This window comes from Equus caballus, chromosome 7, assembly GCF_041296265.1.
Source record: "Equus caballus isolate H_3958 breed thoroughbred chromosome 7, TB-T2T, whole genome shotgun sequence".
In the NCBI taxonomy this organism is placed as follows: domain Eukaryota; kingdom Metazoa; phylum Chordata; class Mammalia; order Perissodactyla; family Equidae; genus Equus; species Equus caballus.
This window is the reverse complement of record NC_091690.1, coordinates 82,699,255-82,714,810: the sequence shown is the minus strand read 5'-3', so window position 1 is coordinate 82,714,810 and position 15,556 is coordinate 82,699,255. Positions and strand designations below refer to the sequence as shown.

At 52.7% G+C, this 15,556-nt stretch overlaps 1 protein-coding gene across 6 annotated transcripts in view; it reads left to right on the top strand.

The window, feature by feature from the left end:
• GALNT18 (polypeptide N-acetylgalactosaminyltransferase 18) overlaps positions 1-15,556 on the top strand; it is a 351,794-nt gene that overhangs the window by 320,246 nt on the left and 15,992 nt on the right. For all 6 annotated transcript variants that reach the window (XM_023646043.2, XM_001501162.7, XM_023646045.2 and 3 more), the window contains one exon: positions 3,124-3,288. In XM_023646043.2, the coding sequence (XP_023501811.2) occupies positions 3,124-3,288 (165 nt within the window). The remainder of the gene's footprint in view (positions 1-3,123; positions 3,289-15,556) is intronic.

Sequence of the window (15,556 nt, the reverse complement as noted above, 5' to 3'; positions counted from 1 at the left end):
GGATAAAACTGATTTCAGCTGTTACCTGGGCAGCCACTTGTGTCTGTGGAGCCCACCCTGGAGATGAGAGCCAGGCCCTGATGACAGCCATAGACAGGCCCTGGCTGTCCTTGTCTCTCAGCCCACACTCCTGAGCCTCTGGAAATCTGGGTCCTGGCATGGAAGGGGACTGAGAGCTGACTCTGTGCTGAGGAGAGAGCATGGTGCCTTTGACCCAAAGGCATAAACAAGTGCGCCCCTTTTGGAGAGAGGCCCAGGTGCCAGATTAAGGCCCTACACTGTGCACATTCAGGGAAGGCTTTCCGGAGGTGATGAGTTTTCATTATATTTTCCAAGTAGCAAGAGTCAGGGTAGGTGAGTAGAGGAAGCAGGGACAGCTCTCCTGTTAGTGTGACTGGGGCCTTTATTCCTGATATGGTAGTTTCCCCAACTTGGCTGTTGGATCTTCCAGGACAGGGACTATGCTTTCTCATCTCTGTATCCTCAGAATTCAACTTACAGATTGTTGGTTGTTGCCGGGATGGATGGATGGATGAGATGCCTAACTGCATCTATTTAATTTCCTAAATCCTACCACTCATCAGATCTCCCCTCAGTTCCAGTAAACTGGAAGCCACAGCAGGTCATCAGCTTTCCTTGGTGGTGAACTGGAAACCCAGACCACATAATGGGTGGTCTCAGGATTATGATGAGAAGCCCACTTCTTACCCAATTCAGGAGTTGAATAGGCTCCTCTTGCCTCTGTGTTCTGGTCACATTTCCCCACTGATGCTGGGCAGTCTACATTTGGTCTCTGCTCAGAGCATTGGTCACCATGATCTGTCACCTCTGTTATGGGAAGATCAGTCACCTTAGTAGTTTTGCTGTCTATTTCCTTGGATTCACCAAACCTGCTAACTTGTAAGGTTATCTTAGAGAGCAGCTCTTGCTGTAATGAGTGTCTTCCGTTTGTCCTTCCAGATCCGCCCTCCATCCTTTCCTGCCACCCTGTGAGGCTGACTCTATGGAATGTTGCAATGGGCTCCATGTTCTCTGGCTTCCACTTGGGTTCCACCAGTGAGCCGACCCAGCAGAAGAACCTGGTGGTGAGGGGAGGGTGGAGCTGGGATATTCACCCCCACTCACCATTACCACCAGACCTCCCTTCTCAAAAGTCAGCTCTGTCTACAAAGCTTTTCTCTTACAGGTTCTGGTAACTGTTCTCTCCTCTCATCCCTTTGGGCCTGGGAGTGGTAACAGCTCTGTGTTACCATCCCAGGAAACTATACTATCCCTGTGGCTCCCTTCCACCCTACCCACACCACTGAGAATTATACCTTTGTTGTATCCTTCTCGGATTCTTGTCTGTCGAGTGTGCCATCTGTTTCCTGTTGGGACCTCAACTGACTCATTGGCCTGAGGATCTTGCTATGTCTGAAGTGACCCTGCCTGCCTCTCCATGCCTCCCTGGACTTCTGAGGGTAGGAAGAACATGCCCCCAAAGGACCATCCCTTACTTACCCTCCTTGCCTGCACATCCTTCTCATCCCACCATCCCTTTTACGCCCCGCACCCATGTTTAAAAAGTCCTTGTCAACCACCCTCTTTACTAAGACAAGAAATACTTCATTTTATCATTTGGAGTTAATCAAAACTATTTACCAGTGAGAATTTTTGAATAGATCAAAATAACAAGAGGGCCCACCCTGAATTCTAACCTAAAGCAAAGAAAGGCAATATCTCAACTTGCCCATGGGGCCTAATCGGAGGTGGGGGTGTTAATGTCTTTAGTGATATGAGGAAAGGAGCTCAGAGAACCCGACTGCCCACTCAGAGCCCTTGCTGGGAACCACTGCTTGAGGCTGGGGAAGTGACTGAAGGGTCATGTGGCTTTCCTCTAGACCAGGGCCAGCAAATCTCAGCCCATGGGACAGCCCCCATTTTTGTAAATAAAGTGTTATTGGAACACAGCCATTCATTTGTGTAGTGTCCATGGCTGTGTTCATGCTACGATGGCAGAGTCGAGTGATAGAGACTGCACGGCCCTCTGTGCGGACAAGAGTTACCACAGCAGACCTGATGGCTCTCCTTTGAAAGCCCTGCTCACAAGGTGGGCCCTTAACTGGGACCTTGGGTTTCAGGAGAGTTGCCACCATTCCCACAACTGATAAGAGGGGCTCACTGGGCTGACTGTACAAACAATATGATTTACACTAAATACCTGCCTTCCTTCTGGAAGTCTCAAATTTGGTACCTACCAGGGAGAGGCTGTCTATGTGACCAACCCCCAGTAAAAACCCCTGGCATTGAGTCTAACAGGCTTCACCGGTAGACACCCCTTCACACGCGCCGTCTCCACAGCTTGCTGGGGGATCCCGTGCATCCTGCGCACCATGGGGAGAGGACACTTGGAAGCTATGCTTGGTTCCCCCAGACTTTGCGCCCTGTGCCTTGTCCCTCTGCTGATTTGATTTGCATCCCTTTGCTGTAATAAATCAGAGCCTTGAGTCCAACTATATGCTGAGTCCTGTGAATCCTAGCGAATCATCGAACCTGGGGGTGGCCTTGGGGACCTCCCAACACACCCGCAAAGCCAAAAATATTTGCCATCTGGCCTGTTAAGAAAGTTTGCCACGCCCTGCTCTTCACAGTCTTAGTATGAATGAAAGTTACCTGTTGCATACGTCCCATCCCGCAAGAGCCTGAACTCCTCTAAGGCCTGGCCCAGGTCTTCGGCTCTTTAGCTACCAGCCAAGCACAGTATCTTGTGCAAAATATTCACAGAGGGAAGAAGTTGGCAAGCCGGTAAGTAATGGATTCAAGAAGTGTTTTTTAAACTGTGGATGGTGAAATCAATTTAAAAGGTTGTGACAATATTTTTCAATGAAAGAATACAATAGAGCATAGTTCATTGCATACAGTAGGGCTGTTTTATTTCTTCAAAATTTTGTTTCAGTTCTACATGTGGACCAGATACTATACTGCATCATAATGCAGAAGGGTTTCTTCCTGTCCGTTGCAACAGAAAAGAATCTGAAAGCGACTGGACTGTGATCTCTCTGCCTGCTGCCCGGGGAGCAGCCCCACCTACCCTCCCGTCTCTCTGGTCATTAGCATTTAACCTCGTTCTCCCCCCACCCTCAGAACGTGTACTACACCAGCAGTGGGCAGATCCACGTGGGTGTCCTGAGTCCCACTGTCGATGATGATGACAACCGGTGCCTGGTGGACGTCAACAGTCGGCCGCGACTCATCGAGTGCAGTTACGCCAAAGCCAAGAGAATGAAGCTTCACTGGCAGTTCTCTCAGGTACCAGCCCCAGAGCCCTCTGGAAGAGCAACAGCGTAGAAAAACGGGGAGAGGGGCCGCAGGGGCCAGGGAGGGCATGGGGGCAGAGGGGGACTCTGTGGCCAGAGGGAGGCTGTGACTCCAGGCCAGTTCTCAGGATTTACTGAGCAACTACTACATGCTGGGGGTTTCGCATATGTTAGCTTATTGACTCTTGATGTTGGCTCTGAGGGAGGTTATTATTATTATTGTCATTGTTGTTTTATCGTTTTATTTAATTTTTACATATAAGGAAACAGGCTCAGAGAGGGAAGTCACCCGCCCAAAGTCACACAGTAAGGGGCAGGGCCAGGATTTGAACTCGGGTCTCTCTCACTTTAAACCCTCACATTTCTTCTACACAAGCCCCTTCTCATGAGATGAAGTGCCCAGTCTCCCAGATACAGACAGTGCTGGGTTTTCTCTGATCTCTGGCCTCTGACCCCCTCTGCCTTCCTCCCAGTATGGGGTCATCTAGGGTATGAGGTTTCCTCGCAGGACAGTGACTTGGGGCCATTTTGTGAAGGGCAGTCTGCACACCCGTGGCCGTGGAACATTCCTGTACTGTCTCCATCAATTCTGGGGCCCCTGTTTATCTTCCTGCTCTTCATTGACCCAGTTATAAAATGATGCCCAAGGATCAAGACACCCAGCTGGAGGGGCCTGCAGTGACCCAGCTTTGAAGAGAGCCTGGGCCTCGGCCCAGAGGCCTCCCAGCCCCGAGGAATCCACTAGGTTAGGATGAGTTTCTGCCCACGGATAGGGATGTGCAGCCCCCCAGGTGGTGCAGGGAGAGTGTTCATAAGGGCAGGTGAGGGAGCCCATGCGATTCCAGGGCATCAGGGCTGCTCGGGGCTGCACGTGGAGCATGCTTCCAGGGAAGTCAAGAAGGGACTGTCTATACTCACAGGACTGAGAGTCAGAGAGCCTACTCAAGGCTTCTAGCAAGCTGCCCCTTTCCTGGGGAGGAGGCTGATGGGTGTAGGAGGGAGGTGTGCGGTTGGCCACACTGTGACTCCAGTCCCGTGTCCAGGGACTCTCCCTTGAGGTGGGGGTGGGGAAGGGGAGCTCCCGGCTATGTCAAGTTCACTGGGTACAGGGTACCTTCGACCTGTGGTCTGGGTATGTGGAACCAGAGGACTGAGAGAGACCCTTAGTCAGGTCCTAAATGGGTGGTGAAGGTTAGTACTGAGCAGCAAGCTCAAAACACGGTCATAAATTTAGGGGCTAGCTGGAGAACAGGCGCAAGAGCCCAGGCTGGGGCTTTGTGACCCCAGGAAAGCAGATGTTGGGGAGCAGCACGAGGAGCCAATGGGAGCCCTTCTGAGGGCGGGCAGGGGGTGCATGTGGCAGCTCTGAGTCCTGGCTGGGCCTGCAAAATGTGCGGGTTCAATGGAAAGGAATGGAGCACGAGAACTGTGCCTCCTGCCCCTGCCCCTTCCTGTCCATATGACCTCTGACCTGTGCTGTACACTGTAAAGTCCTGTCCCAGTGAGAGAGTAGCTAACTTGTTCATGCTGGGCGTGCTCTGGGCCGGGCTTTCTCTTCACCTGGACTGACTAGCACACTTAACCCTCACACAGCTGGATGTGATGGGTGCCATTAGCCCGACATTATAGGGGAGGAAACAGAGGCACAAAGATGTTAGATATCACGCCCAGGGTGCTCGTGTTGTTTAGTATTGTTCCTGAAGGACTTCAGATTCTCTTTGTTACTTCTAATCGCGGGAGTCTGTTGGAGGTGGCCCCCTGGAAGGAGGTCAGGGTCAGGGCTGAGGGGCCTGCCCTCCTCCCACCTCCCTCTCTCCTGGTGAAGCACCGGATGCCCAGCTGTGGTCTGCTTTGACCCCACACTGTGCTCAGCACAAGCCTTGTCACTTTTTCCTGCCAGGTTTCTGGCGCCAGAGCGACACCGGACAGAGCTCCATTTCCCCTCTGCCCTCCATTAGACTGAGAGGCAGAGGATGGCCTGGAGGCGTGTGGTCGGGGGCAGGGCCAGGTGTGTGCTTGGTGGTGAAGGGGTTGTTTTTTCCCAGCTCAGGATAGACGCAAAATGGGCCTGCAAGCTGGAGGCAACAGAGAGAAAGCGACATATCGGGCCCCGTGGAGTCAGGGCTGACTTCGCTGGGGTGGTCTGGAGATCATCCATCAGGAGGGTCTGTATGGGGCCTCACATGGGGCTGCTCTCTGCTGTCTGCAGCCAGGCCTGCTGGGTGCCCAGGTTCCGCTTGCTCCAGTGGATTGAGAAAGAAACGGGGCAGGAAGATGGTGGGGGTGGATTGGGGCAGGGCTGGTGGCTTTTCAGAAGACTTAGTACTTCACTTGGACTTTGAAGAAGATGTAGGAGCTTGCTCTGTATAGAAGTAGTGAAGGGCATTTCAGGGAGAGGGAACAGCATATGCAAAAGCTCCAGGCATCAAACTCAAGCCACATTCAGGGAGCTGCAGGAACAGGTGCGGCTGGATCCTGGTGGGCACAGCAGGGAGCAGCCGGCCATGAGCCTGGAGGGCCGCTGGACCAGGTCAAGGGGGCCACAGGGCCTGGACCTGGTCCATGAGGGTGAAAATGTGCAACAGGGCGCTGATGTGTTTAGGCCTGGGCTTTGGAAAGCCCCCTGTGGCAGGAATTGTGGCGCTGAATGGGAAGGGGAGATTCTAAAAGACGGAAAGAGGCAGGAGGAAGAGTTAGCAAGAGGCTGAAATGCAGTTTGGAAGTTTAGCCATTCCCTCCCCCGTCTGCTCCATGACCCTGGGGTCCTCATGGCCCTGCCAGCCACCAAGCTCTCCTCTCAGGGCAGGTCTGAGGCTGAGCCGAGGAGCCCAGCTGTTTGTGCTGTGGGTCAGACGTGTTGACAGGTGTGGCTACGCATGCTCTAATGGATGAGCGGGCTGCGTCCACTCCCTGGGAGGAGGAGGAGGGAAGGGGACCCTGGGCTGGGCTGGAAGAGCCCCTGGAGCTCACAGCCCAGCAGGGTGCCTGACCTCTGGGGACTCTGTGTCACCTGGATCTGAGTGTTCCTGAACTGAAGTAAGCTCCCTGGTCCTTTCTGGGGCCTTGCTCCTCTGAGGCGCTCCAGAATCACCAGGGAATCAGAGCTCCCTCTGTCTGAGGAACCTTGGCCTCTCTGTCCAGTATCACACAGTTCAGTGTTAATAAGCTTAGCAACTCCATCTCAAAGATGACAAAATGAGGTTAAGTCACAGGACCTGAGAGCAATGGAGCTGGAGTTCAATCAGGCTGGCTGAATCCGAACCCGGACCGCTACGACATCCCAGCCCTCCCCACAGGCACATCCGCCTCCTTTCCAGCCCTCCAGACAGACGGCTTTCCCCCAGGGGCCCCGAGCTCTCAGGCTGCGGTGACAGCTCCATCCCCTGTGCAGAGCTAGAAGTCTTGGTGCCCCTGGCTGGCTGGTCCTCATCTCATCTCTCCATCCCTGATTGAGGCAGAGACAAGAACATTCCCCTAGAATGGGTGTCCTCGAGCCAAAGACACCCCAAAATCCAGCTCCTTCATTTCCTCATCTCAGCGCATGGCCTTGAACAGGCAGCCCCACACCATTCCTGCTTCAAGGGACACAGGAACTGACAAAGCAGGCCATGTTGGCACGTGGAGCCCCGGGGCCCTGGTGGTTTCCAGCTACTACACATGTATCGAATTAAAATTCCCAGAGTGCTTCGGCTATCACATCTTTGATTCTTCTGCTAAGGGGAGCTGCTGGAAATAATATTTTTAAATCCCTCATTTGCAAACCCAGGACAGCCACTCTCACTTGCTATCTAAGAATTAACATACGTGAAATTTTTGCTTCATGCAAAATGATCAATATTAATCAAGCGACCTAGAACCTGTCCCCGAGGCCTCAGTGGTCAGGAGCTACTGTTGACGAGGCCAGAGGAAGCTGGCAGCCTCTTAAATGATTAAAGTCATGTGCTCTGGCTAATTTTCTTGCAACAGGTTGTAATCTTTACAAATTACATGGGGATCCTACTGGCTAGAATGTTCTGGTGCAGGAGTTGGGCTGAAAGGATCTTTTACTGGTGCATTTCAGATCTCCTTTCTGGTTTCACATTCTGCATTATTTACTCTCCTGAGGGCTGCATTTAGACTCCACAGACACTCAGGCTGAATTAATTTCAAAACAATCCAGTGTGCTTCTCCCAGGTTCTCCTACAAAGAAGATAAGCATTTGCATATGTTAGTGTTCCATCTCATACCCTGATTTTCTGTTTAACAAACAAAATACCTTTCCTCTAACCCTCGTGAGCTCTTATGAATTTCCAACGCTCCAGGATGAATCAGGACAGCAGCAGATACTGACACTGAGAAACCGCATTTGATGAAAACATCTCTTGGCAATGCTGATGTACAGGGCTCTGATGAGCAATTTTCCGATGATGAACATTCTTTCCTTCAGTCATTCATCAAACATTTATTGAGCTGAGGGGTTGGGCAGGAGTGGTGCAGATATGAATCAGACATGGCCTCTGCCCTGGAGGAGCTCATGGACATCAAAACATACAGCAAAACTAGATGATGAGAGCAGAAACGAGGTGGGTACAATGTTCTGGGAGCCCAGAGTGATGGGCTCTGTCTGCTGGACTTGGGGATGGCTTCACATTCCAGGCTTGTTGGATCTGGATCTTGAAAGTTTCAGGACAGTTCCCAGGCGCCAAAAGGAAGAACATCCCATGGAGAGGCTGAGCCTAGGCAAAGGCAGGAAAAAGAGCAGGCTTGGGGCTAGAAATCCAGAGTCGGTGAGTGGGGGATTTAGAATTTTCAGTGGGACCTGAGAGAGACCAGACATCAGAGTCAGTTTGGGGCGGACAGTGGTGGTCATTGAAAGCCATGCCGCCATGCCAAGCAGTTTGGAATTCACTTTAGAAGCAAAGGGAGGAACGAGGCGAGGTTCTTAAGTAGTGGATTGCCGTGATGGGGGCTGGGTCCCCCTGGCAGCAGAGTACGGGGTGGATTGGAAGGAAAGAGGCTGGAGACAGGGTATCAAGTGAGGGGGCTGTTCCACTGTCCCCGAGAGAGAAGAGGCAGACTTGGCAGCCAGGGGGAGCGTGGGGCCAGGCAGCTGTTGGGGAGGACTTTGAGAGACATCTCAGCAGTCTATTGGAAGTCGTGATGGATTAAAAGGAGGTAGTTGTGAGGGGATTGTTAAGCCAGGACCACCCCAGGCTCTGGGTTGGAAGAACAGTCAGTAGGCAGCCAGAGTTGTCCCTCTCGAGCAATACATCTATCTCCAAACAGCCAACGTTTCCAACGTCAATACTTGATGAAACTGTATTCACACTGGAAGTGGTAGTTGTTGCCTTTGATGATTTTTCTAGCTTGTGGCTCCTCCAGCTTTAAAGAATTTCCTAAACTGACTACCTACTGGGATTATAAATTCACATGCATGAAGTATAGGATTTTCAATCTTCTAAGAGCACCCAGCATACTGAGATTTGGGGGGTTCTGGGATTTGGTAATACAGTGTTACTGAAAGAGGCATTTAGTCAGTGACCCCTGGAACAATGGAAGGAGAGGGAGAAAGCAGATTTCACGTCACTACAGAGGAGAACTTGGTGTCAGGACACCCGTCAAGCAAAGCAATGGACTGCCTCTCGGTGGCAAGGAGACACCCACCGTCCCCCAGCCACCATTACTATGAGTGGCTAAGCAAATGCTGGAAATTTTGATAGTAAATGCTATCAAAGGATTCTTGCCATAGCAAGGCTCTTATGATGTGCATCCTCTAAGGTGCAACTTCCTTAAAGTCTGTCTATCTACTTGAATGCACGGTTGAAGGAATGGGAGCTGTTGGACCAGAAAGACCTCAGGAGAACTGGAGCTCTGCCTTCCAATATCCAAGGGCTGCCCTGTGCAAGAGTGAGCAGGCTTGTCCTGTGTGGTTCTGAGGGAGGACCCATGCAGGGAGAATCAAGGACCATTTAGAGAGCGGCTCTCTCATAGTTAGAGTTATCCAGACACAAGGTTGGCCGTTCAGGGAAGAGGCGGGCTGAGGGCACCGCTCAGCAGGACATCAAGGCTCTATAGCTCTAAGTGGAGTTGGACTGGATGGTTTTAAGGGCTTGCCAGCCCTGAAGTTCTGTAATTCTAAGCTGAAGTTAGACAGCAAACCCTGAGAAGGGCTTTTTCCACCTAGAAGTTCCACTGGACCTGCCTTAATAGAAAAACACCATGAATTTGAAAATGAGCTGAACCCCTATATGAGGATCATCTTCATCCCACTTTATGGAATTGTTATCCATTATTTCACTCCATGCCCCTCTCTTCCATCAACCAATAGACCAGAGGGCAGGACTGTGTCTTACCCTTTCAGTTCCTCTGGCTCCTAATGCAAAGCCTGAGATAGAGGAGACCCCCAGCATGCTGTTAATCAAATGAGGGAGTCCTTTATTAAAAATTTACAAATCTTGGGGGCTGGCCCCATGGCATAGGGGTTAAGTTTGGCATGCTCTGCTTCAGTGGCCTGGGTTTGTGGGTTTGGATCCTGGGCACAGACCTATACTGTTCATCAGCCATGCTGTGGCAGCAACCCACATATAAAGTGGAGGAAGATTGGCATAGATGTTAGCTCTGGGCTAATCGTCCTCAGCAAAAAAGAAATAAATAAAAATTCACAAATCTTAGTTAAAGGCCTCCTCTGTGCCAGGTCTTGAGCTGGGTTTGCATGAGACTGCAAGATGAACAAAACCATGCCATCGATGACTCCTTGCATGCATGCCGTGCATGCTGAAAAAAAATGAATAGTATGACAGTATTTCAAGGACATTTCAACGTAATAGTCAAAGGACCCTGCTTAGTTGGGAAGTTCCCAGATCCTATAAAGAACACTTTTAGCTGGTGGTGAGTCCCAACTGCAATGCACAGACATGCGTTAAGTGGGCACCCAAAGTTGCAGGACAAACACACACTTCTTCGTGTCACTTCAGCTTTGGGGAGGCAGGTGGGAACGTTTTCTACTAAACAAGTGTGCATATTGTATGGATTGGAGTGCAAATCTGTATGGATGTGTTTTAGAACAGGAGGCTCTGATGAAATGTCAGGGTATTTAGACTGTATTTCACGCTGCCCCCAGATGCTGGGGTGTGTCATCACTCCTGCTGGCTATTGGGATTCTCTGGTGGAGACGCTGGCGAGGCCCATCTGGGAGTCCAAGGGCACCCAGAACGGTGTTCCCACTGGTGGGCCGTCCCCACGCCTCGGCTCCTGGGCCCGCCCCTTTCTCAGCAGCATTCATGCATTTTCCAATGGGGAACTTCAAAGATCACACCAGAGATGTCTATTAATGCCAGGAGAGAGGCGATTTTCGAGATTATGAGGAGACTGCCCAGAAGAGAGCTGAGCGCAGAGCCAAGCCTGCCTGTCTAGGGACAACTGGCTCTGATTTGTGGGGCCTGATTTGATCATTTGATGCAAGATGAGCAACCCACTCCAAAAAGAACCTACTGCAGAGCACATTTCCCAGGGAGCACCGCTAATTCTGCCAGAGAATTTCCCAGCACGCAGGTAGGAGGAGTCCTTGACTTGCTCCTGCTGCGATCTGCAAGTGCTGTCGGGAAGTCCAACTTCGGGAACCTTTTGTACTGAGAAGAAAAGACTATAATCGGGTATTTCCTCGTGGCTCTGGAATAAAACAGCTTTTTATTTCCACGTCACATGAAGGCGCAAGTGTAGAATTGTCCAGTTTTGAAGGACTGACAAAGCTTTGTTGGGGCCCTGAGTGTTGTCTTGGTTATTCGTGGTTTATGGCAGTCTGTGCCTCCCTCTCCCCCTGCTCATCCCGCAGAGATCAGGAGCCAGGACCAGGTGAGAGGGCTCAGCCCCCATCACTCCGACCTGGGTGAGATTTCAAAGTTTATTTATCAAACGTTTATATGGTCCTGACTATGTGCCAGGTCGTATTGTAACTGCTTGACAAATATTCATCCCCACGACAATGCCATTAGGTACTTTAATTATCCCCATTCTACAGATGAGGAAACTGAGGCACAGAGAGGTTAAGTAATTTGTTCAAAGTCAAATCTGGGAATTCTGTCAAGTATGGGGTCCATGCTTTAAACCACCACACCGTGGTGCCTTTGGCTTGCCTCTAGAAAACCAGGGGATGGCTGCAATGGGAGTTTGGGGCTCAGATCTCCCGGCCGGGCCAGTGGCAGGTGTGTGTGAACTGGCTGGACGCCTGCCTCCTCAGCAAATCCTCCAGCCATCCTGCTGTCTCCATCACCCCTTCACCTTCCCTTTGCACTTGACGCTGCTGTCACCCCGTCTTCAGCCCAGTGGCCCTTCACGGCAAGTCCCAGCCCACTCTCACACAGATACAGGTGAGACTCCTTTAAGAAACACAAGCACCTGAGTACTTGTTGAGTGAATATTCATAATCCAGCAAGACCACGTTCCTCTACAAAAAGACTCAATCTCAGGGTTTCTTTAATTAGTACGAACATCCCACCCATGCTTGAAAGTATTTGATTACCGATTGTTAACTACCTAACCTGGAAACTCCAAGCCCCCTGTCCTTAAAGCCCAGGACCCACTGGGCCACTTCCTGGGGAAAGAAAATGAGAAAGGACAGTGGGACGGGAGCTCCGAAATGAGCGGTGACGTCTTCAGAATACCGGGTTCCGTCCACGCACAGCCTCCCTGTGAGCACCTTGACTGCAGGCATGAGGCCAGCCTGGGCTCAGCCCAGATGGTCAGATGCTCCTCCCAGGGAGGTGAGCGCAAGTGACCAGTGGCCCAACACTGTCCTGAGGGAGGGTGATGGCTTCTTCGTTTGTGATCCCCAAAGGGTGGTCCCTGGACCGCCACACCTGCAGCAGCAGCACCTGGAACTTAAAAAGGCACATTTTCAGGCCCCAGCAGAGACCTGCTGGGTCAGAAAGTGGAGCGCAGTGCTCTCTGGCTTAACAAGCCCTCAGGGACTCCACCTAGCCCTTACCCAACCCACCTCTCCAGGAGGAACTCGGTTACTTAGTCTGGTTCCACTCCCAGCTGCCACAGACACACTCTTGGGTAAACTGAGGCAGAGAAGAAGTGCATGGCTGTGTAATCCAAGGCACCTCCTCAGTGCCTCAGCCCAGGAAGCTCATGGACCCCAGCTCCATGGGCCAGTGTGTACATAGTCAGTGTTCCAGGTGGAGACAAAACCAGAGTGCCCCACGATGCTCTTGCACCTTTCGCAAAGTGGAAGAGTGAAGCCCAGAGAGGCTCAGCCACTTACCCAGGGTCACACAGCCAGGGAGGGCCAGAGGCAAGGTTGGGAGCAAAGTCCTGTGTTCTTTGCTTCCCTCATACCCTCACACGCTCTTTGCAGTCACTACTCAGGCCCAGAAGGAAAGGAACTCAGCTGGGGGCTGGGCACCCAGCTCTAGAAATTATTAGCCTTCTTAATTCTATACATTCAGCTTTCAGGTTGTTTTTTTTTTAACGCTGTTTCCATATTTAATTTGACTTCCATTCCAATTAAGCTGTCTGTGTGCTGCAGCGTCTCTCCTGCCAGGTTTAATTGCCCTTATTTAAATTCTTTAATTAAAAGTATTGTGTGTTTCCAGATCCTGTAGTTATAAGTATTACACAGATAATTTAGATGACTGGACCAGTAAACCAGGCGACTGCACCTTCCCAGAAGCGTCAGCTGCAGCCCCCGGAGCCCTGCGCCTGGCCAGAGGTGGTGACAGGTCCCGGCTTCCCTCCTTCCTCCAATGCTCTACGCTTGGCACAGCCGGCAGAGTGACTGGTTACCATGTCAGTGCGACCCTGCAATGGCTGGCCCTGGCTGTGTCACCAGATTAAGGGCCAAAGTCCCCACATGGCCTGCCCCTCCCTCATCTCTGGGGCTTTGTGCCCTCCCCCACCCCATGCCTGCCTCGTCCCACGGCTTCGCTCTGGGCACGGGGCTCTCCCCCAATCTCCCGGCTCCTCCTCTCCTTGTGTCTTTGCTCAGACCACTCCTGCTCATGGAGGCCCGCCCTGACCACCTCTTCCGGTGGGGCAGCCCTCTCCCCCTGCCTGTCTTAGTCCATTCAGGCTGCGGTGACAACAAGACCATAGACTGGGCAGCTTACACAGCAGACGTTATCGCTCACAGTCCTGGAGGCTGGCAGGCCAAGATGAAGGTGCCCGCAGATTGGGTGTCCGTGTCTGGTGAGAGCCCGCTGCCTGGTTGGCAGACGGCCGCCCTCTCCCTGTGTCCTCACGTGGCAGAGAGGGAGATCATCTCCCTGGGGTCTCCTCATATAAGGGCACTAGTCCCATTCATGAGGCCCCACCCTCAGGACCTAATCCCTTCCGGAGCACCCCACCTCCAAATGCTGTCACCTGGGGCTTCAGCCTCCGACAGGAATCTCAGGGGGACGCAGACCTGCAGCCCGCGGCACTGCCCCACACCTCTGTGCACAGCCTGGTCACCTCCAGACACACTGGAGAATTGACTGTGTGCACCCCTTCCTAGGATACAGTCTCCACAGAGACAAGATCTTTTCCTGTTTGGTTGTTGATGAGTCTCGGGGCCGAGACTGTCCCCGGCACGTGGTAGGCCCTCACGACATATCTGATGGGGGGACCCACAGATGAATGGATCATGTCTCTGCAGAGAGCCCTCAACAGGACCAGGCCAGACTGGCTCCCCAGAGCCCCCTGAAGGTCAAGACGACCCTCCTCCGCCCAGGGGTTGGGGCACCAACAGCTCCCAGTCCTGTCCACCACCTTGCGACAGGCATGGGGTGGACTGAATGGTGGGGTGGGCCTGGCCACCTATCCTAGTGAGGAACACAGAAGAGGGTGGACTCCCGGGCTCCCAGCCTGGCTCTACCACTGACTGACCGTGTGACCCTGGGCAAGTCTCCCAACCTCTCTGAGTCTCAGTCTCCAATTCTATAAAATGGGGATAATTGTCATCTCCACCTCGGGGTGATTGTGAGGAAGACGTGAGACTGGGCGTGTGAGCACTTGACACGGTGCCAGGGACGTGGTAAACAAGCGTCAGCTGTCACACTTTTATCTCAGGTGCGGAGCCCGCAGATGGAGGCACAGACAGTGACAAGGCCAGGCTGCTCCCAAGGTGCCGAGCTCACAGGAAGGCACTGAATGGAGGACAGGGAGGCCCCTTTGCAGCTGTGGTGACTGGCATGTGCCCAGAGAGAGGGTGAGAGCCAGTCCGTTCAGTGAAAGAGGTCGAGGTCCGAGAAGGAAGACAGGAGGGGGCCACGCCAGGGGCCAGTGCCAGCTCTAGCACCAGATGGTGGCCTCGCTCCTCCCTCCCCACCCCGGATGTGTTCCCAAGACGTATGCCAGGGCTCAGCAGGGCTTCCAAGGTGGCCTTCCTTCCCCGTTCTAGAAGATTCTCCTCTCAGAGCCTCCAGGGAGGAGCTCTCCTTGGCCTCGCCCTCCACCCTCCCCGATAGGCCCAGATACTCTCACTGAGGTTCTGTCTCCTCCACAGCCCTGCTCTTGACCTCACTCCATTTCTTCCACATCCTTCCTGGACGCCACCCTGGCTCTTGGCTGTTTCTGCCCCAAGATCACCACGCTTCCTGTCTCCAGGGTGCTGAGGGCATGGCTGGGCCAGGGTAGGGCCTGGGAAATGTCATAGTTGAGTCTCTGAAGGAACACTTTACTTCTCAGAGACCTCTGCCCCCGCCTCCCTCTCTCGCCTTGGCAAGGTGCCCCGTGAAAGAATGTGCCTGAGTGGCTGGTGGGAAAGGAGGGGGCTGCAGCCTCTTCTCTTTTGGACAAGCTTCTCCAAGCTTCAGTGGCCCAGGGGACGGTCACCCAGCCCCCGAGGAGATGCTGAGCAGTCAGAATCTTCAGCAGAGTGCACAGGCACTGGGCCTGGCCTCCTTTTTCTGCTTGTCCTGCTGTTTTTCTGGAGCCCCCATCCTGATACTCTGAACAGCCTCACACCCACTTGTTGTTTTAAAGCTGATAAGGGGTTTCCCATCAGTCTTCTGCTCATCCTCCAGTAATCAGGACAGAAATTATCCTCTGGCCCTAGAGACAATGGAACCAGAAGGGCGGAGCGGCTTGTCCAAGGCCACACAGCTGACAGCCAGAAAAGGAGCGTCCTAGTTCAGCACTCCCTCCTTTGCATCCCATCGCCAGAAACGCCGCGGACTTCGTGAATTAGAGAGCTGAGCTGGTTTCATTCCCGCCCTGCCTGAGCTCTGGTCATAGGCATGCTCAGGTCATAGAAAGAGAAACCGTAGAAACCTGGGCTTGGCGTATGGAGGGGCTGGGCT